Below are 22,658 nucleotides of genomic sequence, written 5' to 3' on the forward strand. Positions count from 1 at the left end.
CTGGTACAAAATTAGGATTTTCAATCATGACATATGCAAAGAGTTCGTGCGCAGCTGCAAATGAGTGACTTGGTTGGCGGTGAGTCTGCGGCCAACAGCTCATCTACGTCATTACCGCAATTTGGCAGCCCATTCTGAGGACTACAATTGCTTCATTGCGCTACATCACTTGATATGAATTGATTTGAGTCGAGTTGTGCGACCTGCTGGCTTGCGTGTCGTCCTGGTGCCAGATGCCTGTCTGCCTCTCATCTGCGGTGGTTTTCTGCGTGGAGAAAATAGCGGTTGCGGCGAAAGCAGAGTCACAAACTTTGGATCGTAGCGTGACTACCTGGCTTTGTAGGTGGAGATTTACGAAGACTAAGGGCATGGTCACTCGTTGTGTTGAAGGATGTGTCCGTCACTTTGCAATGTCGTGGACTCACGTCAAGAGTAGAATATCGTAAGTCCATTTCAAGAGACTCTACCTGAGCCGTCTTCCTTTTCTGCAGTCCATTCCAATAGAGTCTACCCCGACCATCTTCCATCTCTGCCATCTCATAACCGATCGCAAGTCTCGATATCCTCTCGTTCTTTTCCGTTTGCCCAGCGCAGCATCCCTGCTTTCTCTGTCTTTATTCGCACTGTCACCTACCATTTACTGTGGACCCTTTTCCTGTCTTGAGAGCGCCGCTTGCTTGTCCGTGGCTCTTCATCCTCGACCATGACCATTGTTGTATGATTCATCACCGGATGCGCCACTTCTCGTATGCGCCTCCGAGGGTTACGCCCTCCATCAATTCAGTCTTTGCCAGCCATTCAGGTCCTCCCATGTCAGCCAGCTCGAGCCGACGAGAGACCGTAATGTAAAGACAGTAATCGGGCTCAGGGTTCCAGACACCGCCACTTCTAGAGTGTCTCCAGTCGGAATTGGTATCCAAGACCAGGCTGACTTCGCACTTGGCGCCGCACAGTTCGTTTTCGCAGATGAACTCGACCGAGGATTCTTGGACGTTGTGGCCGCCAGTGACTTCCGAATAGAAGGCCTTGAGTTTTTCCTTGCTGAAGTAAGCACCTCGGAGGTGCGGACACACCATGTAGTCTCGTTTGGTGATGACCTCATGAATGGCCTTCTGTGCCTTTTCTCTCTGGTCTTTCCATCCCCATATGAACTCCCATCCTCCTCGATTTGTTGGCAGAATTTTATAACAGGTCTCAGTCTTGACTTGGATGTTTTTCTTCCTCTGCAAAATGGTCTGTGTTTGGAGCGGTGGCGTTGATTGAGCAACTTGTCTAATTTGTTCCTCTGAAGCTTCTGTCTGTTGCATATTTCGCAGGTTTTCCGACACCGTGATCCTGACATCACACGGGCAAGCTGCACTGTCGAAGAGCCAGCGAAAGTCGTAACCGTAGTGAAAGAATTTCCGGTCATTATGGAACTTTCCCAATTCAGAATGGTCAGGCAAGCCAATGAATTGGGAATAGTCCATGTCAAGATGCGGGCAGAGGCGAAGTTTCCGCTCGCATCCATAGCAGCGACGACTTCTTGCTGACTTGCTCAGCTGCAGAGGACAGAAACATTTCTTGTCGTGGAACGACATGCACCCCCCGCAGATCTGCATTTCTCCAGGATGTTCTCTTCCCTCCTCTTCAGCCCACTCAGCTTCCCAGACGAGACGCCACCGCAGGTGTTCCCTGTCATAGCTGTTGCTGACTTCCTTTGTGCGCCTTTTACGGTTCAAGAGCGCTTCGCGGATTCGACCACACGTCACGCGGAAAGCGAGGGCACCGGCGTCGTCGAGGTGATCATCTATTTCGTAGAGCAGCTCTACAGGAAGCTTGTCGAGCCTGGATCCGGCAGGTCTACTGGGCTGATTCTGGTTGGCAGATCGTTGGGACGAGTCTCGGCTCTGACTAGTGGCAAGCTATTGGGCAGAGAAGTAGTCTTGCAGAGGACGTCAGGATTGGAGATGAAGGTGAAGAGGAACACTACACTTACCGCTCCAGGGACGGACCGAGACGGCTTTTGTGTCTTCCTCTTGCGTGCCATCGTATACTGTCGATTGTGGGTGAAGTATATGTATACGTGCGCTTCGGTGCCTTGTTAAGTTGGAAGGATGCTCGAAAGCGTCTAGATTAAGGTCGAAAGGTCGACAGGTCGAAGTGAGGATGAGACCGCACGTCGGCGCCGATGCGCGTAAGGTGTGATGCGATACGGCCGACGGGCAGGGCTCAGTGAGCAATGATCTGATGGAGGTCTGGGGAGAAGGGTGCCTGAGTGTGTGTATGTGTGAAGAAGGGCAGAGCAGTGGTGTGGTGTCTTGTCCTTAGAGTCGACGCCAACAGAGGCGTATTAAAATAACCAATCGACCACCAACGACGTTGATGCCACCCGAAGCGAGCCCGGTGCACAGGCCTCCAGAGCCTCCGGACATGTGATCTGAATCTGATGAGAGAAAGGTTGAGGTGGTTGTCTAGTTTCGTGCTATGCGCAGCGCAGATGTGCTCCAAGACCTACGATCAAGCAAGGCTGACCCACAGATCCTCGCCAGCGGACAATTGAACAAATATACAAGATGTAAGATATAACGAGGGGAATCGTGCCTGCCAGATTCCCGCGAGCGTCTTTTGAATCGAGAGTGTTTTGAAATCGAATTTACACCACACCGTCTACCGGTCTAGCTATCCCCTTTTGTATCCTGTAATGAATACTCTGCAGTTCAACTGTCTGAGCCACTTTGTGATGCGCCAAAGTAAAGCAGATTCCACAATTTTCCAACCCTCCCTCCCATGTGATCCTTCTTTCCGTTCTCAAGTCGCTGCGAGATGCTTGCCGTGTTTCCTAATCTCACTTCCTTTGAAACATGTAGCCGGTCTCCATCTCGCTCTGTCCCTACATCTCCCTTCCTCATAGAACCGCCTCCCCCGGCTTTTCTGAGCTTGCTGGTGTACTTCAAAGCAACAAATTTTGATCCCAACCGGTGTATACCTCGGTATTCGCCAGCCATTCTGGTCCGTTCATTCGGAAGATTTCCATATGGCGGGAGAATTCGAGTTGGACATCGTGGTAGTACTTTTCTCGAGAGACGTCACGAATCTGCCAGTTGAGAGTTAACTTTGCGCCGCAATGTGGCGACTGGCACGCTCCGTTGATGATGACGCCCTCTCTAACGCCAACATCTCCATCTCCCCTGAGCTGAGAGAAAGCACCCTCAGAGTCGAATTTGTGAAGAGTCTCCGCTCGCATGTGTGGGCAAATTCTCCACTTATCCTCGTCAAAGCACATGAGAAAGCGTTCTTCGGCTTCTTTGGCGTCAAGGCCACATGATATAGACCATTCATCGCAGGTGGTCTTCGATTTGACTTCGATGCATGTATTTTTCCGACCGGGCTGTGCCTGAAGCGAAGAGGTTGGTCGAGGGAGCTCTTTCTCTACCTTTGAGAGTAGATCAAAGCATGGACAGTGACATCTGAAGTCATCGTTGGGGAAAAGGTCGGGCCAATCGTACCATGTTCCTTGAAGATGCTTGCCGTCGGAAAGTTTTGCCAGCTGGAAGTAGTTAAGGTGCTAGTCGTCACACAAGTAGAGAACGCGCTCATGTCCCAAGCATATGCGTTGCGTGGGTGGCTTCTGCAGCTGTTCCGCGGAGAAGCAGTTGATTTCGTGAAAGGCGTCGCAACGGACGCAAGCCTGCATCAGTCCCGGATGGACGCGGTCTTCCTTTGCCGCTTGAACTGCATCTTCGACCAGTACTCGTCCAGACTTCTCAGCCCTAGCCGCGTCTTTGATGATAAGTCGCCGCAGAGCTCGCGTTGCTCGCTTGGTGCAGATGGCGCTGTTGCGCTTTGCCGTATAGGTAAAGACTTCTTTCATGCGACGGGACGCGAGCCGGAGCGAGAGGGCACTGGTATTGTCAAGGTAGCCATCAATTCGGAAGAGGAGCTCGGCGGGCATATTGTTGAGGCCCGGAGGTGAGGTTGTACCCTTCTTGTCGAGATCCACGTGCTGCTGGGGAGACTCCTGAGGATCGGTCGTTGTATGAGTAGCGTCCAAGGTCGAAGCGCTCTGTAGATTATGTCAGAAGATGAAGACGGAAGGTTGAGGGAGGGTGAGCTTGCCGCGCAAGACTCTGCGCAGACGTTTGTGTCAACGGACAGTGCACCAATCTGCGCGTCAAATTCATCGGGCGCAACGTGTTGAGTATCCATCCTGACGTTGTGTGTATAGGTTGAAAGTGTTAAAGTGAGAGAGTTGCGGGCCGGCAGCAGTGTGATCAAGTGATGCGTGTGCGCGAAGCTCAGGCTCGATTCAATAAGCCAATGGTGCCAAGCCGAGGTAATTTAAGATGCTGGAAGGGTTGAGAGCTTTGGAACAACTGGTGAGAGCGGAGGTCGGGTGTTGTTTGGTGTTGGAGTCGAGCGCTGCGACGGTGCGCCCGAACTCCTTTTTTTTAACTCTCGCTGGCGGACTTGACTGCCTGCCTGCCCTGAACCGGCCAGCCGCGCACAGGCCTCCAAACCATTCAGATAGAGACGAAAATCACTGAGATTGGCGTGAGAGAGTAAGACGTGGGAAATTATGATGAGTAGGTGTACGGGCAGGACACATTGGATTTGTGCTGGCGGCCAAAACCGCCAAAGACGAGAAGAGCGAGGCAAACATGGAAAGACAAAAGGGAAATAGCTTTGATGATTCTTGCTAGATTACTCGTGATCTATGATCTCACAAGCTCTAGCACACTAACAGATTGCTTCCTGCTGGTCGACCGGTGTGGCATCGTGCTTTGCGATCATGAATTGAAGCTTTTGAGGCAGACTGAACAGAAAGAAAAGAATTCCTCAGAGACTAGACATCCATTCCAACTTTGATGAATTGAATCGCGGAAAAAGGATGCTTGAACCTACAGCTAAGAGGCACGAGGTTCGCTGATCGCAAGCCATTCGGGACCAATGACTCGACCAACAAGAAACCGGTGGTAGACGCCGAGCGCGATGACCAAGTTTTCCGGCTGTTTGAGTTTGGAGAAGGGCTCGTTCATTCGCAAGAAGTAGTCTGCCTCACAATGCTTCTGTGGAAAGGTTCCTTCTATCCAGTATTGGCCGTCATCAAGCACCTGCGAGGCGATGCCGTCCAAGTCCAAGTCTTTTACTCGCAGGTGTGAGCAGATCTTCAGCTCGCACTGGGCAAGCTCATCATGGATGAGCTTTCTCAATTTCGGAACCTGATATGCTCCAATCGCTCGCAGATTCAGAACGACCTTTCCAATAGATGAGAAGGAGCACGCAATGGAACCGTCGTCCCTTCGAGCCTTTGTAAGAACTTGGCTCATTCCACAAACTCTAGTGTGCCAGCTGCTCCAGGAATCCATGTCCCTCGTCGAGAACCAGTACATCGATTTGTACTCCCAGGGTCGGTAGAATTGGGTGCGACCAACACAAGGGCGCGCCTCCACTCTTGGGAGTTGATGGTCCTTGTCCAAATAGTCTTTGGCGTGAAAAGCATGACAGTAGCAACAGGCATACATCAAACCAGAGTGGATTCTGCCTTCGTCTTCTGCTTTGATCGCGTCTGAAACAAGTTTGTGTTGCAAGTCTTTCTTTGCACTGGGGACGCTGATCGTCCTTGTGCGAGCCTCGCGGGACGTAAGTATGGCGCGTAGTCTCCAGCATGTAACGAGAGCAGCGAGAGCGCTGAATTCGTCAAGGAGGTCGTCAATGTCGTAAATGAGTTCTGCAGGAAGCCGGGCTAGATTTGCTTGCTTTGGCACTTGCGTCTCTTTTTTGCCCTGCACACAAGTTAGAAATCAGAACATGGGACCTTCTGAATCGCAAGTCGAAGTTCACTGACCTTGGCAGCGTCACGGCGGAATTTCCAAAGTTTGCGCAGTGCCGTCGGTACTGGCAGCCAGCGGGGCAGCCAGCGGAGTAGCCAGCGGAGTAGCCAGCGACCACGCATTTGGTACGAGAACGGGAAATGAGGTCTCGCGGAAAGGCAATTTGAAGGTACTCTTATAGTTCTGCAAAGGGTGACTGGGTGACTGGGTGACTGTGCAAACAGCAACGTAGAAAATTGGGGAAAACTTGTCTCATGAGATACACAGGGAGCCTCCTTCGTTACAATCAAAGGAGTTTGGGTTTTCAAGCAAGATTGCTTGTAGATTCCATTCCAAAATCGCTAGATAACTAACAAAGCTGTTTCAATCCAGTCTCGGGGTTCCCAGAAGCTCGACGAAGTTTTCAAGAGTCCAAAATCCGTCGAGTTCTGGGAAAAGAACTTGCCGTCGTACCTCCAGAATGGTGGCGCGTCGTGGCTGCTGTCACCTGGCTGTTATCAGGAACATCCAATAGCCAAGACTCTGTGGAACCATGAAGCAAAGCAATTGTAGCTTCTCAGGCACCAGAATCAGAGCTGAATGTTCATGCTGAGCTGTGTTCTACCGAAACTGGTGACACTTGCAGTAGCCTAAAGCCCCACCTTGGATTGCAACTAGGCGCAGTTGTGGTCGACTCCTTCGACCAATGGCTTTTCCACTTCGGGGCGGTCAGCATCCTCGGCCAATGCAACCACGATGGCTTGCATGTTCACATCCACCGTCCTCGTCCTCATGGGATTTTCTCTCGTTGGTTTTGTCTGGAGGTGACGTTGTGCGAAGCTGAGCTTGGCTAAGTCAGCCACACTATACTCATCGTTCTCCAAAGGAATCGCGCCGCTCACGCGCTGACAGCGAAAAGTGTCCGTTTGACAGGAATATAAATAGTCGGACGATGCCCTGGCTCCCGAGCAAACACACCGCATATTTTGAGAGAAGGAAAGATGGGTTCCTCACCATTATCGATTTCGCCAGCGCTATCTATCGACGATCTCAACGCACCGGTAACCGAGAGCTCACTGGACGGGAAAAATGTGTTGATCACAGGTGGCGCCTCTGGAGTTGGCGCTGACCTCGCGACTACCTTTGCCGAAAGGGGGTATGAAATGAGACCAATTGAAGAGCTTTCAAGTACTGACTCTGGAATAGCGCACATGTCACCGTGGTGGACATCCAGGAGGAACGTGGCCGAGCCTTTGCCTTGCAGCTTGAACAGAGAGGACTGAGGTACGAATCGTACATCACGACACTCACTAGAAAGCGTGTTGATTTGATAGGGTCCAATTCGCCAAAGCAGATGTCAACTCCTGGGAGGAACAGGTTGAAGCCTTCAAAGCCGCGGTCAAGTTTCACCCAGATCGTCGCCTCGACCTCGTCATTGCTTCTGCAGGCGTTTTCGGCGAGCCCTTCTTCCGCCCAGACCAACCTTTCAGCTCTTCTCTGAGTGAAAGCCCCGAGCCGCCAGTGATGAAAGAGTACGCAGTGAATGCTGTTGGAATACACTTCACAGCGCGATTGGCGCTGGAGTATTTCGAACTGGAGTCTTCGTCGCCAGCAGCGGAACCAAAGTGTCTCATTTTGATCTCATCCATGGTTGCGTACACAGACATCCCAATGGTTTCTGCTTATACGGCTTCAAAATATGCGGCTCGCGGTCTTTTCCGTAGCGCTCGTTCGATTTTCTCCCAAAGAGGCCATCGCATCAACCTTCTCGCCCCGTGGCTCCTCGCAACACCAATGACGACGGAGTGGATGGACATGTTCAAAGAATGCGGCATGCCAATCGGCGAGGTCAGCCTTGCACGGCAAGCTGTCATGCGACTGGCGCAAGATTCCAGTGTCAACGGTAAGAAGGCATCTGGAGCATTCAAGAAGTCGAATTAAGTATCAAACCAGGTCGTTCAATTGTCATCGGTCCCCGTCGAAACATAGATTTGTGCGATGACGTCGAGGGTAACTTTGGTGGAATTGTTGCGAAAAGGTACCTGGAAGAAGAGCTGCCTGGCTGGGAGCAGACGGAGAGGAAGCTGTTAAAGTACATGGGCGTTTCTTGAGGCGGCGAGCAGTCGTGGTGATGGGAACCGGAGAGGAGGTATTCGCAGAGGCTAGTGCCGACGAGGTCGTAGACAGGTGTTTTTGAAGTGTCGCGTGTTGATCATGAAAGCGCTGATTTGGTCATGAGTGACCGGCGCATGAATGTGCATAAGCGGCTAAATCAAAGGAAGATGGCAACGTTAGAGCAGCAGTGGCTGGGACGGGATCGAGGCGATATTTTTAGGTTACGACGGCATGTGGCCATGGGGACCCGGAAGTAGCATGTGATGGATGCTGTTGACGCGTCGGTAGCGAAAAGAATGGGAGAGCATGTATCGAAGAAGAGAGTCGTTGGGAACGTGAGGGGAGAGTCGAATCGAATCTGATACGTGGTAGTTGAGCGGAGCGGGAATGGAGAGGGCGGAGGGGCTCTGCTTGGCGCTGTCAATGGGAGATTTATCGATTGAGCGCTACCTATCTGAGGTCCACCAGTGCCTGGGGCACCATGTCGTCATAGCCCGGCTCACCTCACCCGCACGACCCGGTCTGGTCTGATGGATGTGCTGCACCATCAATACCGCCAAACCGCTTTCTACGTGTTTCTCTACACCCCACGGCCACTCTGCGCTGCTATGCATCCCAAACTCTCCCAAAACCATGCTGGATGACCAGCGGCCCATGATCGCGCCGTTGCACCCCCACATTCGCCTTTTACCATCCAAGGTAGCCTATCCGCCATGTCTGCTCTAAACAACAAGTCCCAGCGGGCTTCGACTTTCGCCCGGCCAGAGAACCAATATGTCCGCGAAATCCTCCACGCTCCAGAGCCCGCTCCCCCAATCACCGTTCGCTTCTTTTACACCAGTCCGCTGGCCATCGACGACCCGTTGAGTCCCTTGCCCCCGCCAGTCACCGGTTCTGGCAACCTGTCCAAAGCACCCCCACGCGCTTTCTCGGAATACGACAACCACCAGCTCGAGACTGCGTGGATGAGCCTGCGGAAAAAGCTGTTGAAGTACAACGAAGAGCAGGGCGGAGAAAAGAATGCTGTGGAGCAGTCGCGGCTAAGTTCCGAGTCACAATCTGGCTCCGACGCTGGTCTGCCAGAGCCAAGGCGCAGGGGATTTACTGTTCCCGGGGTACGCGATGATGCAGGTAGAGGCGGTCAGTCGTCCCGAAGTTTTGGCTCTTACGAAGACAGGAGCGGTGGCAACACCAGGGACTTTAGTGGTCAAGGAGCCTTGTCGGCCTCTCTGCGCACATTAGATCCTGCGGACCTTGAGATGCTCATAGACAAAGGGTCCACCACCGGTACACCTTTTGTCAGGGCCCCTTCAAGGAGAAATGTCCCTCGTCCGCTAAGCCATGCGCACACGGATAGCTATGACTGGGAGACTGCGCCAAGCAGCTCACCCAGGAGTCATCCAAGAAGGGAAAGCAAAAGCAGACCTGTCAAGCAAAAGCCCGTTGGGCCCTCTGCCAAGGTGCCTGTCGGTATCTCTCGACTCCATGAAGTGGTGATGCCGAATCTGCAGTAAGTGCGCCCAGAATACTCTCAACGACTTTGGCTAAATATTCAGAATGGAACCCATATACTGGTCCCCGTTGAACGACGTGGCGCCTGTGATCCGTGGCACATGGTTTTACAAGGACACAATGCTGCCTGTGGAGACCGATATTGCGAATTTACTGGAAGCAGGCTACATCTCTCTCCAGCCGTGGACGGAGACTTGGCGCGACGAACTCAATAGCGCCATTGAGGTTGGGGCTCTCGGAGAAATGAAAGTCGCTCATACCCTCTGGCCTGAGAAACCAAAAAAGAAGCCAGCTGAAAGTAGACCGGGAACTTCTCGGGGCGAATTCCTATCAAGGTTAGTGACTTGTGCAATGTGCTTTGGATTTCCGTGATGCCCCATGTGTTTCGAAGTGAAGACTTGACTTTTCGGACATATATCGCAAGTGTTTGAGTCTAATACGGATGTAGCATTAGTGAAGAATCGGAAAATTCACCGGAAAAAGAACGTGACGAACTGGTAGAACACGCTCGAGATATGATCGACATCTCCAACAGCTCGGAAGGCGCGGACAACAAAGCCTCTGGTTCCAGCCTTTTCGGTAGAGATGGCCAAAAACGACTCTACTTGAACTCCAAAGTGATGTATGCCGACAGCAAGGAGGCGTATATTTTACGGCCCAACCTTCAACCGTCGGCATATTACGGCCGACGTCCGCTGGCGAACTACATCCGCAAAGGTCGCAAGATTGGCATTCAGGTGGTCCGAGGCTTTGATCAAGAAACCTGGAACAGGATTCATCCGCCAAAGAAAGGAGCCAAATTCGAAAAAGCCAGAGAAGGCGTGTCCAGCTCAATGGGCGGTGTTCATCCTGGTCGACGAATGAAGCTCGACTCTGCCCTTTCCCACTCTGATCGTCCAGTGGTGACCGACCTCGTTCTCGTTATTCATGGCATCGGCCAGAAGCTCTCTGAGCGCGTTGAAAGCTTTCACTTTACGCATGCTATCAATGCTTTCCGCCGAGAAGTCAACGTGGAGCTTGGCAGTGACGGTGTGAGAGGAAACCTGCGGAAGGATATTGGAGGAATCATGGTGCTTCCGGTACGTGGGCTCTCATCGGACGCGCAACCAGACTGACTCGATCTAGGTCAATTGGCGTCTAAGTCTTTCATTCGAAGACGGAGGCTATCGCGACGAGGAAGTTGAGGATCCAGCTCTCAACCCCTTCAAACTCAAAGACATCACGCCAGATACCTTGCCATCCGTGCGGAACATTATTAGCGATGTCATGTTGGATATACCCTACTATCTTTCTGTCGAGCATCACTCAAAGATGATAGCTGCTTGCATCCGAGAGGCCAACCGCATTTACCGACTCTGGTGTAAGAACAATCCTGGATTCGCAGAATGGGGACGCGTGCACATTTTGGCTCATTCTTTGGGAAGTGTCATGGCCCTGGACATTCTTAGCCACCAGCCCACTTATGTCGATAAAGCTTTTGGCGACCCAAAGACTCCTGAACAAGACCTTCCGACAAACCATTTCCTTTTCGACACTGCGGATCTCTTCCTTTGTGGCAGCCCAGCCGGATTTTTTCTGCTGCTGAAGAAGGGGGCTTTGAGACCAAGGCATGACCGAAAAAAGCCGGGCGCTCCACATCAATTCAGCCCTGGTGTTGCTGGCGAGAAAGACACGTATGGCTGCATAGCAGTCGACAACATTTACAACGTGGTCAATCCCTATGATCCAGTGGCATATCGCCTCAACGCAACCGTTGACGCTGATTACGCTGCGACGCTCAAGCCGGCCTTTGTGCCCAGCGCAAACACGTCCTGGCTCAACCTGTCAAATCCTTTCCGAAATCCCCTCGGAAGTGGTGACGCGTCAGTTGTGCCATTTCGCGCTAGCATGCCACGGCTGCCGTCCAATGTGGAGCTGGAAACGCACAACTTCAGCCGCGAGGAGATTGCCGAAGAGCGCGCATACGCTCTCAACGACAATGGACAGATTGACTGGTTCCTCAAATACGGTGGTGGTCCGCTCGAGATTCAGTATCTGACGATGCTGGGAGCGCACAGTAGCTACTGGATTTCGAGAGACTTTGTCAGAATGCTTGTGATGGAAGTGGGTCGGCCGTTTGGAAAGGAAGGCACCATTCTACCAATGAGAGCGGCCAAGAGAAAGGATCGGTCGTCTTGAATTCCTAATGTCCCCTTTTCCGTTGCTTGGCGGTCTTTTCCCCTGCGCAAGGCGCTGTAGTGGTAGTGTGAGCGTTCATGATTGTACGAAATTCCTAATTGTCCATTGTCTGTTTTCCTCGCGCTGTCGGTTTAATGATTGTAGACGGGACTTAAGTTTGGCACAAGATGTCAGTAGACAGAGAGAGATGACTGTACCATTGAATGTATTCGTAAGACATTTCAGAAACACGAGAGGACTTGGCCATTGTGGTCGCGACTGGGCTTGGTTGATTCGTTGTCGTGCTACTTGGAGCGCCGGGTCAGCAGCTAGCGCTTAGTGAAGTGGTTCGGCAGCTGCCTTGTCTTGGATCATGGCTGCTGCCTCTACCACTGTGCCGCTTTACCAACACAACAACCTCCATCTCGCCTTGTCGATTATCCCGCTGCTACCTTCGCCATGGTCGCAAACCAAGACTATGGACCAACGCGATTCTCTACGGAGGAAGGAACGGCTATTTGACGCCATCTTTGCCATGGACCAGGATGAAGAAGACGACGAAATTCATGGTGGCTGGAGTGCTTCTTCAGGGCGCACAAAGCCAACTTCCAACGGGCATCTTCATCATTCACATCAATCCTTGGGACACGACATTGAATCTTCACCTTTGACCCATCCTGCATCTTCTCTTAACACGACATCTCGCCAAAGCCATACCTTGTCCACTGACGCTGACCGCACCACCACTTCTATTGGCAAGACTTCCTTCCCAAAAGAAATACCGGGGGCAGGCCTTCTGCTGTATGAAGACCCGGCAGCTTCTAGTGGCCGGCCTCTGGCCTCGTTTGCAAAACTCCCACAAGGGCCTGGAACAAAGAAGCGTGATGCCCAAATTCGCCTTGTGCGCGAAGATCAGCGCATCTTCAAGGACCTGGTCTTTTTCTTCTTCCCCAACAACGACGCGCATACTGCTCGCCGTATGAGAATCATCAAAGCCCTTGAATATGGCGCAACCTGGGTCGTCGAGTGTTGCCCGTACATCTCCCACGTCATCGTGGACAGGACCTTTCACATTGATCAGATGAAGGACTGGCTCAAGAGACAATCCTTCCCCGAAGACTTTTTGGAAGGCGTAAAAGTCGTGTCGGAAAGCTGGCCTTCTGACTGTATCACGTACAAGTCCTTGACCGACACAGATTTGCCTCAGTACCATGTCTTGGGCCATGATCCAAAACCCAACCCTACAAGTATCCCAGACGAACCATCAAGTCTCCAGTCCTCGCAATCACTCCAGTTGAAGCCGCCGAAGCAGGATGTCATGGCCCGCGAACCAAAAACACCGTCGCAGGAAGAAAGCTGCGGAGAAAATATGAATCAGGCTTTCGACGTCCAAGCACTACTCAAAAACGCTGACAACAGTGAGGAGCCTATTTCAGCTACTCAGGATCTGGATACCAGCCACAACAGTCCAGGGAGCGATGATTTACTCGATGAAATGATCGCCGAGGCGAAAAATACTGAGCATCTTGTAGGTCACTTTGCGAGATGAGGTTGCGCGTTGCATCGATTTGAAGGCTTTATTACTTATGCCCCTGGAAGTTTATGCTTCATCGTTGCAGGCAGTATGCTGACTTAATTCGCAGCCTCTGGACTCTGAGGATGAGGAAACATCAGCTGTCCCGAGCGATGCAGAAGACACTGATACAGAAGATAACCCACCCAAGAAGAAGGCCAAAAAGTATTCATCTGCAGGAAAGCAGAACGAGACTTGGCAATGCATGAAGAAGAACGATGGCAAAGGCGACAGCAACAACCCCAACGTCAGAACAATTGAGATCCTCACTGAAATGGGCCATTACTACGACCGCATTGGAGATGAGTGGCGATGCCGCGGATACCGCAGGGCCGTTAGTACTCTTAAAAAACAAGATAAGAAAATCATGACCAAAGGTCAAGCGTTTGAACTCCCATTCGTTGGCGAGCGGCTCGCAACCAAAATCGAAGAGATTGTCTGGACGAATCGGCTTCGCCGCTACGATGCTACCTTGGTCGACCCCATGGACGCTGCAATGCAGACATTCATGCAGATCTACGGCGTAGGCCTCTCGCAGGCATCCAAGTGGGTGATGCAAGGCCTCAAAACTCTCGAAGACCTGCACAAGAACAACGTGCCCTTGACAGCAGCACAGCAAGTAGGCGTTGCGCACTACCAAGATTTCAACACGCGCATCCCGCGAGATGAAGTCACTCGCCATACCGCTGTCGTCACTGCCGCCATCCACAAGATCGATCCAGACTGTACTGTCACTGTTGGTGGGTCGTACCGCCGCGGCTCCGCTTCGTGCGGCGACATTGACATGCTCATCTCACATCCCAACGCTCCGCTGGCACACTTGCACGCCGTCGTCCTGGACCAGCTCGTCCCACAGCTCACGCAAGTCGGATACCTCAAGGTGGCGCTGGCGGCAGCCTCGCGCAGTGAGACGGGATCCAAGTGGCACGGCGCTTGCGCCTTGCCCGCCAGCATGTGCAGCTCAACCGCAACCGCAACCGCAACATCAGCCACGGAGACAAATGGAAAAGAGGGAGACGGCCCCTGGCGCCGCATCGACGTGCTTCTCGTCCCGCATACAGAGCTGGGCGCCGCGCTGATTTACTTCACGGGCAACGACATCTTCAACCGCTCGATCCGCCTCCTGGCAAGCCGCAGGAAAATGCGTCTGAACCAGCGCGGCCTCTACAAGAACGTCATGAGAGGCCGCAGCCGCGAGAAGCTGACCGAGGGCGAGTTGGTCGAGGGGGCGAGTGAGAAGAAGATTTTTGAGCATTTGGGCGTGCCGTGGAGGAGGCCGGAGCACCGGATTTGTTAGACGGACTGGATGGTGCCGTGGTTGGTATTGCGCTGCATGACTGGGGGTTTTTGGGAGCAACGGCCGTTCTGCATTGGCATATGTCTTGCTTGCTTTGGTACATGGAAGAAGGGCGAGCAATACTTCATATAGTCACTGCGTCTTTTAGGTCTGCAAAGCCAGCCTGGTTGATTCACCGCCTTATGACAATGAAAGCGCTCCCAATTTTGCTTTGACAACTTCCACCTGGGAGACATCCTACATCTAGAATTTTTCCTGCAAACCCCTTTTCAGCCTGTCCATTTCTACCACGCCAACAATCGTCGACGCAACAAGATTCTTGACAAAACACGTTGGCGTCAAAAGGCACCATCAGACTCTCTGTCCTCGTTTTCTGAAAGGGAGCTTGGTTGCATTCGATTCGATTCGACTTCTCCTACCCTCCTTTTCCGCCATCTAGGTACCTTACGTAACACCGCGCACCTCGCAGGCAAAGACAACCCAACGCAACCCAAACCAACCCACACACAATCCATCCGTCCATGCATCCTCCGACAACTGCGTCCATCTCGTCTGGTACCTACCCTTTCCGTCGTCGTCTGTCCAGCCACCCACCCAAACAACTCACCCAACCCTCATTTCGTCATCTCCGTCTGACGCGCTAAGGTAGACACAGCCTCCCTCCCTCCCTCCTGCTCACCCACCCCAACCCCCACCCTACCACACTGGGGACAACGCAGTTCCACCTGACGTCTGGTTCAGCTTGTTCGGCGCTCGGCGCGCGCGCGCGCGCGTGTCTCTGGGTCAAAAACGCATCCAGCCAGCAGGTCAGCAATTCCCACTGCGAAAAGTCCGTAGAGAGGATCGTTTCCTGTGCACAAGCCGAAATCTAGCGTTTGGCTCACACAGTCCGATCATAGTCACCACGCCCTTTGGACAAGGAGGACAGGACGTCTGGAGAAGCGAGAACGAGCCAGCAGCTGTAAGAGAGAAAAAAGAGACACACAACTTTTAGACAAAAAAGGACGAGTAGCGCTCCGAAGAACATCCAGGTGCCTCATTCTACTCAGTGATTGGTTGGTTTGGTTGTTTGGGTTTGGTGAAGTTCTGATTTTCGTAGCAGCTATGAAGAGAGGGAAAAGAGAGGTGGTTGTGTGGAAGAGAAGAAAGATCCCATCCAAACCAAAAAGGGGTCGTGCCGTGCAGAGTAGCATGATGTGAAGGAGCAAGAAAAGCCAACGACTGCTAAAGCCAGATGAAAAAATCCCGACGCCCGCTACGGATTGACTGATCATCCGTCGTTGTGCAGGTGCCAAAAGGGGTTCTGGAAAACTCAAAGCGTGGTGTCGTGTGGTGTCGTGTGGGTGAAAAGGAGAAAGGGGGGGGACGGGGTAGTAGAGGTGGTCAAAGCCAGTGGTCATGATGATCGTGTGTGCAATAGGTGTGGTATAAACTGTAGTGTAGCCCCAAACAAGCAAAAAAATGAAAGAAAAAAAGAGATGATGAAGCCAAAAGGAGACCCGTCAATGATGTCGCAAAAGAGACCAAACCCCCAAAAGCAAAAGTTGGTCTTGTTGATCCACCCCATTCATCGCTCATTTCCCCCACGTCCCGTTTGCACCTGATGGCAAACCCCTTTCTTGTTGTTGTTTTTCATCGTTCCCCCCAAGTCGATCGTTTCGTCGTCAAAAAAGTAGGTCGGTCGATTGTCGTTCGTTCGCTCGCTCGTCTGACGTCTTCGGTCGACCAATAGACAGCAAGGAAATGGAAAAAGGAAATCTCGTAGTCGAACCTGCATGTCAAAACGCAGAGGAAAAAAAAAAATGAAGCAAAGCAAAGTGCAGACGGCTAGCAGGCTGCCAACCGTGTACGGGGACCGTTGAGGCTAGTATCTGGCGCCCATGGGAGGGGGCGGCAGGTTACCGGCCGAATAGGGGTTTGCGTCTGCGTACGTCGGCGCGCCATAGCCGTAGCCAGCGGGCGGAGCTGTCGTGCCAGACGGGTTAGCAGAGCCATTACTGAGAAGGAGACGCTGATTCTGTATTTGCTGTTCGCGTTGTAGTTGGGCCGCACGCTCACGAGCCTTGCGCTTCTTGCGCCGCTTAGTCTCGAGTTCGTGCACCATATGTCGCTGCTCGTTCATCTCCTTCCACTCGCTGAACGCCGACTTGATTCCCAGCGCAGCAATACCCACCGCCGCCGCATCCTGCAACATGTTTTTGCTCTTGCGCTTGCGCGCTTCTTCGGGCGACATTTCACCCTCGGATACGAGCTTGCGTCGATTCTCCGATGCGACCATCGATGAGTACACCCCATGTGCGGCGTGGATGGTAGCCACCGTGGCGAGGCCTGCCGTGAGGAGTTCCTTACCTCGCATTTTCTTCCGCTGGTATTCCATGTCTGTCGTTGACTCGGAACTCATGCTGCTGCTGCGCAGATGCGGGCCGTTAGCCGGGCCAGAATAGTCGGCTGGGCCGCCGTCTCGAGACCGACCGTAGCGACGACCGCGCGAAGGCACGTAACTGTCTTCGCTCGAGGAGCTTCCTGATCGACGACGTCCTCGTGACTTGGAGCGCACGCGGTCGTAAATAGCTTTGCCAGCGGCAGCAATGGCGCCCGCACCGGCGAGGTTCTTAATAGTACCTCCACCTTCTTGACCTCCGACGGAACGACCACGAGATCGGCTACGGCCAAACAAGGACGCAGCGCGCGACATGGACCTGGAACGGGAGCGGCCACGGGAGCCCGAGCGGTCTCTAGGACCATTGGCAAGGCGGTTGGCGACAAGACCACCAATGACGGCCTCGGCCGTGTGGCGTTTGCTTTTGCGGTTGGGGTCTCGGTCAACCAAACCATCAATACCAGCGGCACCTAGGGCCGCGGTTGCGATGCGGGTACCCTTTTCGCCGGTCCACGGTCCTGGGTCCTTGCGGCTGCGGAATGCCTCGACTGCACCGGCGACCAGAGCTGCTTGAGCGGCTTGCTGCCACTTGCGCTCCGACTTGCCGTGACGACCGCGGCTGCGGCTCCGGCTGCCGTAGCGATCATAGTGGTCATATCTGTCCTCGCGACCGCGACTGCGATCTCTGCTCTTGCTGCGGGATTTGCCAAGAACGGTGCCAACGATGCCTCCCAGGCCGGCGTCTTCAAGGAAGCCCTCGACGCGAGACTTGCGGCGCTCCCGGCGCGGTGGGCGATCATACTCGTCAGAGTAGTAAGCGTCTTCGCGGTAAGGGCGGCCACGTTGTTGAGGGTAGTAGTCGTCGTACTCGTCGTCGTAATAGTCGCGGCGACCGGCGGAGCGGGCGCGCCTGATGGGCGGGCCATAGTTCTCGCGCACTTTGGTCCTGCGGTACTCAGCGCCTGGCGGGGGGAAGTCGCGCGGAATGTCTTCGATGCTGTCATCGCGTGGGCCTCTGTAGACGAGCTCACGCTGGGCAGGGGCGTTTCCGCGCTGAACATAGGTTTCTTCAACATACTCGGGCTCTCTAGTGCGAGTCGTGCGCGCACGGCGCAAGCCCTCGTCGAAGCGATACTCGGACATCGCGTTGACTTGATCAACACTCGAGGTGAGCGGTGGGCAAGGTCAAGCACCGAGAGAAGCGCCAAGGTTGGGTCTGCTGTGAAACAGGAGACGGGATCCAGGTAGAATAGGGTCGTGGCTGGAAGCGGGCGAGTCAGGTCGAGTAGGTTGATGGAAGGAGAGAGATGAGTGATCTTACCAGGTGGAAAGGTGAAGCGGACGGGTTTGCAGCAACGAGGTGACGAGGAAGCCGAAAGAGGGGCTGGAGTTGACAGCAGGCAGGCAGCGACGGGTGTGCGGCTGGAGTGTGTTTTAACGGGGTCGCTGATGGGCTGGCTGGTAGGGGCCCTATGGCCTATGCTGGGTCTGGGATGTTGCGAGTTGGCCCTGCTGGTTGGGTTGGGCTGGGTTGGGATGCGATGGGGGGGGAGGGGGGGGGGGGGGGGGTGGATGGGATGATGAGCGAGGGAGAGCGGCGGACGTGGTTCTTAGGCGCAAGAGTGTCAGGGAGGAAGCAGGTAAGCAGCAACAGGAGTCGGTAGGCGGCACGAAGGCTGTGGCAGCACAAGGTCACAGAGTCATCTACGTTACTGGCGGTGGTGGGGTCCGTCTGCTGTGCAGTGACGTCGGCCGGCTCGGCCTTGCCACATGCCAGAGGCCAATAGGCAATTCCATAGCTTGAGAAATGCTGGTGGCCGCATTGCCGGTAGCTTCGATGTTGCTGATTCTTCTCGTGATGTTGTTTGCCTCTCTAGCTGCGACCCCGGCGGGGGATTGCCGAAGGAAGAGGCAGACTGGAAGTCATCAGTGATTCGCGCGCTGGAGCCACGGGACGGCTTGTTGACAAGTTCCCCGGACGCACTGGCTCGTGGCTTTGAGACAGAACAAACGCAAGAACCTGAGGCTGTCAACTTTCACTCTCATCGACGTTTCATGGCATCCGGAGCCTGAGCCGTCGATGTCCAGTCCCCTAACTGAAGGTCCGCAACCTGCCTATGACGTTGTCCACGTGAGTTGCAACCACCACCCACCCGACCGCACCTATGATGTGTGGTTTGCTCATGGACAAGCATCCACTGTCTTTTGCGACGTCCGTCTTACTCACACAAACTGACAGATCGACGCCGAACTTGCCAGAAAGCCGAGATCGCTGTCAACCCTCGCGTCCCATCAATCCAGCTCCCGGCCACGTGAGCAGCAGCTGCCTGCCCGACGGGACCTAAGGTACCAGACCAGGTAGCTGGGCGCTTTCTCGTATCAATCTTATCTCCATCGAAGATAATCAATCATTCCCTCATCCACCAACATCAGATAATCCATCACCCCTCCCCTCGCCTTCTCCAAAATATTAATCACTTTTGCGCTTCTCGAGCTCGAATAAGGTCCTCCATGTCCGGCAACACGCACACCGACATCCTCCTGGTGAGACTGTTCCCCGCCCGCTCGCTTTCCCACCCTAACCATTGGCCCCCCTTGCAGGCTGGCGCATTCGCAGCTTTTACCGTTGACCTGCTCGTCTATCCGCTCGACACCCTCAAGACGCGCCTGCAGTCGCCCGACTTCTCGCGCCTCTTCTACAATGCCTCGACAAACACAATCAACCGCCGCGCCCTCTTCCGCGGCGCCTATCAGGGCGTCGGCAGTGTCATAATTGCCACGCTACCCTCCTGTATCTACTGCCCCCCGCCGCCCTCTACAAACCTATGACCTCATCACCCATCCGCCTCTGGAAAAGCTCTCCACCTTCTTCGCCACGTTCAATGGCCTAATTTGATCCCAGCAGGAGCATTCTTCACCACATACGAGGGCGTCAAGGCCTTCCTGAACACGCACGCCCATTCGCTGCCGCATGGCTCACTGCCCGACCCCCTCATCCACGCCGCGGCGTCGTCCGTTGGCGAGCTCGTCTCCTGCGCCATCCTCACACCCGCCGAAGTCATAAAGCAGAATGCGCAAATGGTCAACACCTCGGCAGCAACCTCGTCGGCCGTCTCGCCCACCGTCCAGACGCTGCGCAAGTTCCGCCACAACCCGCTCGCCCTCTGGCGCGGCTACTCGGCCCTGGCCGGCCGCAACCTGCCCCACACGGCCATCCAGTTTCCGCTGTTTGAGCGCATGAAGCAGGCCATATGGGCGCATCGCGAGCGCGAGGGAACGAAGACGGGCACCCTGCTCGAGAGCGGCCTGGTGACGGCTGTGAGCGCGGGGTCCGCGGGCAGCGTTGCGGCTGTCCTTACGACGCCCATTGATGTGCTCAAGACGCGGATAATGCTTGCGGCGGCTGACGGCGAGGCATCGGCCAATTCCAGTCCCAAGCCAGGCAATGGCAACGGCAACGGTCTGGTCGACGCGCTCGGCAAGAAAAAGTCTCAGACACGGCAGCGCGCCGGCGGCAGCAAGAGCATGGCCATCGTTCGCGAAATCCTCGCCCGAGAGGGCATGCGCGGGCTTTGGCGCGGCGGAGCGCTGCGTGGCGTGTGGACATTTGTAGGCCTAGGCTTGTATCTGGGCGTGTACGAGACGGGGCGCGTGTTCCTCGCAAGGCGCAGGGGCGAGGATGTGGGCATCGAAGATGTCTTGTGAAGCGGTGCCGAAGCTGTTTGGTAAAGAGTCGGACTTGGATATCAGAGATCGATGGTGGGAGGCGGAGCTAGAAGAGAGGGAAGAGGCGGAAGAGCCCGAGAAGTGCCATGCCGGGCGTGCACGCGGCTCGTCTCATACCTACAACCAACCGCCGTTTCTGCCTCGATCGCAACTGATCTTTCCAACACACTCCCTTTCCCCCTTTCAAAGATCTATTGAACAGGTGAGCAGGGAGCCACAGCATCCTGGCCAGCCATTTCTCGGACTTCATTCAGTCTACATCCAAGGCGTTGGAAACCAGGCGCTTTGCGTAAGGCGCGCGGAGCCGTCTGACTACATGATGACACTGAGACAGTAGAACATAGACGCTATATACATACAAAATCATATAGACAGCGACCGACAAACGGCGCAAATGGCAATTTCGTCAATCATAAAAACTGCAAACCCACCGCGGCTGCTCAGTATAAAATCAACTCAGCTCAACTCAAGAGCCCCTTTCTACGCGACATTCCTCTTCCTAACAATCCAAAACACCAAAGAAAGCCCCCCTTCCCAAGATTGAGGGCTCCTCTCCGCCCTATAGTCTGATCCGCCCCTGCGCCCTCCAAAACACTCAAAACGCGCTTCTTAATCACGACGCGGACGAGGCGTCCGCTCGCATCCTGCGTATCGACAAGACACAAATAACGCAGACGCAGCTTCCCAAACAGCTCGACGGCGTACTCGAGCGGCGCGACGGGCGAGAGGGTAAGCGGCGTGTGGTCGACGAGGGGCGACATGTCGATGATGACTAAAACTTCGAAACCATCTGGACCAAGCAAAGTTCGCCTTGCGAAATATACCGGCAAAGACGCCGCCGGCGATTCCGAGAACGACAAAGACTACATGATGGCTGGCACGATACGAGGTGCCGTAGTTGGTCTCGAAGAGGACGAGCTTTCCGGTGCTGGTGGGATTCAGGGCCTTTTGAGCACGACAGCGGCGACGAGGGAGCAGGGAAAAGCGCGCCACAGCACCTGGCGAGGAAAGTAGGTACTGATTTCGTCGTGGCTAAAGAGAACACCGCCTATAGGGGCTCCGAAGGCTACGCTGAGGCCAGACGCGCACGCAGCAGATGGCATCTCGCTTAGTCTGCGGCCATTGTCCTTGTACTTGGGGAACCACATGGCAACCAGGTACCCAACACAGGTCGACATGTGCACAGATGGGCCTTCCTTGCCCAGGCACATTCCCGTTGCAACAGCGAAGATGGAACCAAAGCCCTTTACGACAAGGACTTTGAAGTTGAGAATGTTTGGAATCACAAAATCAGAGAGAATGGTCTTGATTTCTGGAATGCCGCTACCAGCGGCCATGTATATTACAACACCTTTCAAGCAGCTGTAGGCTTGGAGTCGTAGCTATCGGTCCTGTCTTCTGTCACTGCGGGAAGGGAGCGCCGGGTGAGCATTGTAGCGCCGCAGCTGATGATCCCAAAGGCTAGTGCCCATCCGGCATGAATTGCAAACGACGTCCAGTAGCCGGTGGACCATGTTCTGAAATCCGCGCATGCGTCTGTGGCAAGACGGACTCCCAAGAGACGTGTCTCGTTGTTACAGCAGTTTTCCTTGCTCAGCAGCGGATTCCTGATGCAATAGCCGAGTTTCCAGTCGGACACGGTTGCTTCTGCCACATCAACGATAAAGGCGGCACAAGCAGTTAGCGTGCTGATGATGGCGGCAGCAATCCAGCCGGAGCAGGAGTCAAAAGCTGCAGCAACGGCATATCGCAAACCTTTGTGGGAATGGAGCCTGCGGTAGCGATAAGGCTCTTTGACCTGGTTTCACGTCAATGTCTGGACTTAGTAGCTCGAGCGCAAGGGGTACCAAGTCGTGGAGCCAGTCGATAGTGGTGTAGTCGTTTTAAGCCAGCCGCTCACCGACGGCACTCGACGACATCAACTGCTGCTCCTCTGTGGTCACAGCAGAACCGGCAAGGGACTCAGATGGTTCATGGTAGCGGATTTCGTCCAAAGAGCGGGTGTTGGCGGTGGGGGGAAAGCAGGTGGGTACGCTCGTTGACTGGCTCATGGCCCCCATGCTGTGCCATTTTGCGCAGAGGTGGAACATGTCCATGCGACCAGAG

The 22,658-nt window shown here is 54.2% G+C and overlaps 11 protein-coding genes across 11 annotated transcripts; 4 read left to right on the forward strand and 7 right to left on the reverse strand.

Annotated features, from left to right (window-relative positions):
• Positions 1–3,383: 3,383 nt before the first annotated feature.
• On the reverse strand, positions 3,384–4,188 carry IWZ02DRAFT_504455 (uncharacterized protein; the record flags this gene model as incomplete). Its single annotated transcript, XM_066770358.1, has 2 exons — positions 3,384–4,045; positions 4,120–4,188. The coding sequence occupies 2 exons, from the start codon at positions 4,186–4,188 to the stop codon at positions 3,548–3,550; spliced, it is 567 nt and encodes a 188-aa protein (XP_066627056.1). The 3' UTR covers positions 3,384–3,547.
• A 544-nt stretch (positions 4,189–4,732) lies between these two features.
• IWZ02DRAFT_439267 (uncharacterized protein) lies at positions 4,733–5,999 on the reverse strand. Its single transcript, XM_066766766.1, has 2 exons — positions 5,828–5,999; positions 4,733–5,765 (listed from the first exon to the last, which is right to left on the reverse strand). Exons 1-2 carry the CDS (start codon positions 5,933–5,935, stop codon positions 4,887–4,889), a joined length of 987 nt encoding a protein of 328 aa, XP_066627057.1. The 5' UTR covers positions 5,936–5,999; the 3' UTR covers positions 4,733–4,886.
• A 794-nt stretch (positions 6,000–6,793) lies between these two features.
• Positions 6,794–8,385, forward strand: IWZ02DRAFT_504459 (uncharacterized protein; the record flags this gene model as incomplete). The annotated part of the gene is made up of 4 exons (XM_066770359.1): positions 6,794–6,948; positions 6,999–7,076; positions 7,127–7,695; positions 7,746–8,385. 4 exons carry the CDS (start codon positions 6,794–6,796, stop codon positions 7,901–7,903), a joined length of 960 nt encoding a protein of 319 aa, XP_066627058.1. The 3' UTR covers positions 7,904–8,385.
• A 22-nt stretch (positions 8,386–8,407) lies between these two features.
• Positions 8,408–11,937, forward strand: IWZ02DRAFT_439272 (DDHD domain-containing protein). The gene is made up of 4 exons (XM_066766767.1): positions 8,408–9,417; positions 9,464–9,754; positions 9,868–10,498; positions 10,545–11,937. The coding sequence occupies exons 1-4, from the start codon at positions 8,621–8,623 to the stop codon at positions 11,595–11,597; spliced, it is 2,772 nt and encodes a 923-aa protein (XP_066627059.1). The 5' UTR covers positions 8,408–8,620; the 3' UTR covers positions 11,598–11,937.
• A 46-nt stretch (positions 11,938–11,983) lies between these two features.
• On the forward strand, positions 11,984–14,654 carry IWZ02DRAFT_439274 (polymerase). The gene is made up of 2 exons (XM_066766768.1): positions 11,984–13,104; positions 13,220–14,654. Exons 1-2 carry the CDS (start codon positions 12,055–12,057, stop codon positions 14,444–14,446), a joined length of 2,277 nt encoding a protein of 758 aa, XP_066627060.1. The 5' UTR covers positions 11,984–12,054; the 3' UTR covers positions 14,447–14,654.
• A 486-nt stretch (positions 14,655–15,140) lies between these two features.
• IWZ02DRAFT_14141 (uncharacterized protein) lies at positions 15,141–16,078 on the reverse strand. Its single transcript, XM_066761764.1, has one exon. The coding sequence runs from the start codon at positions 15,844–15,846 to the stop codon at positions 15,346–15,348; it is 501 nt and encodes a 166-aa protein (XP_066627061.1). The 5' UTR covers positions 15,847–16,078; the 3' UTR covers positions 15,141–15,345.
• Positions 16,079–16,310: 232 nt separating this feature from the next.
• IWZ02DRAFT_486584 (uncharacterized protein) lies at positions 16,311–18,649 on the reverse strand (the record flags this gene model as incomplete). The annotated part of the gene is made up of 2 exons (XM_066769277.1): positions 16,311–17,913; positions 18,597–18,649. The coding sequence occupies 2 exons, from the start codon at positions 18,647–18,649 to the stop codon at positions 16,311–16,313; spliced, it is 1,656 nt and encodes a 551-aa protein (XP_066627062.1).
• Positions 18,650–19,172: 523 nt separating this feature from the next.
• Positions 19,173–20,565, forward strand: IWZ02DRAFT_14179 (mitochondrial carrier protein). Its single transcript, XM_066761768.1, has 3 exons — positions 19,173–19,370; positions 19,428–19,617; positions 19,729–20,565. The coding sequence occupies exons 1-3, from the start codon at positions 19,338–19,340 to the stop codon at positions 20,529–20,531; spliced, it is 1,026 nt and encodes a 341-aa protein (XP_066627063.1). The 5' UTR covers positions 19,173–19,337; the 3' UTR covers positions 20,532–20,565.
• A 411-nt stretch (positions 20,566–20,976) lies between these two features.
• Positions 20,977–21,446, reverse strand: IWZ02DRAFT_439283 (uncharacterized protein; the record flags this gene model as incomplete). Its single annotated transcript, XM_066766769.1, has 1 exon — positions 20,977–21,446. A coding segment is annotated over exon 1 (295 nt), but the record flags the coding sequence as incomplete, so codon positions are not given.
• Positions 21,447–21,453: 7 nt separating this feature from the next.
• On the reverse strand, positions 21,454–22,204 carry IWZ02DRAFT_14211 (chloride channel). The gene has a single exon (XM_066761774.1). It carries the CDS (start codon positions 21,887–21,889, stop codon positions 21,491–21,493), a length of 399 nt encoding a protein of 132 aa, XP_066627065.1. The 5' UTR covers positions 21,890–22,204; the 3' UTR covers positions 21,454–21,490.
• Positions 21,454–22,612, reverse strand: IWZ02DRAFT_478400 (uncharacterized protein; the record flags this gene model as incomplete). The annotated part of the gene is made up of 2 exons (XM_066769071.1): positions 21,454–22,283; positions 22,453–22,612. The coding sequence occupies 2 exons, from the start codon at positions 22,610–22,612 to the stop codon at positions 21,907–21,909; spliced, it is 537 nt and encodes a 178-aa protein (XP_066627066.1). The 3' UTR covers positions 21,454–21,906.
• Between the last annotated feature and the right edge of the window lie 46 nt (positions 22,613–22,658).

This window comes from Phyllosticta citriasiana (assembly GCF_038021145.1).
Source record: "Phyllosticta citriasiana strain CBS 120426 chromosome Unknown IWZ02scaffold_1, whole genome shotgun sequence".
Lineage (NCBI taxonomy): Eukaryota > Fungi > Ascomycota > Dothideomycetes > Botryosphaeriales > Phyllostictaceae > Phyllosticta > Phyllosticta citriasiana.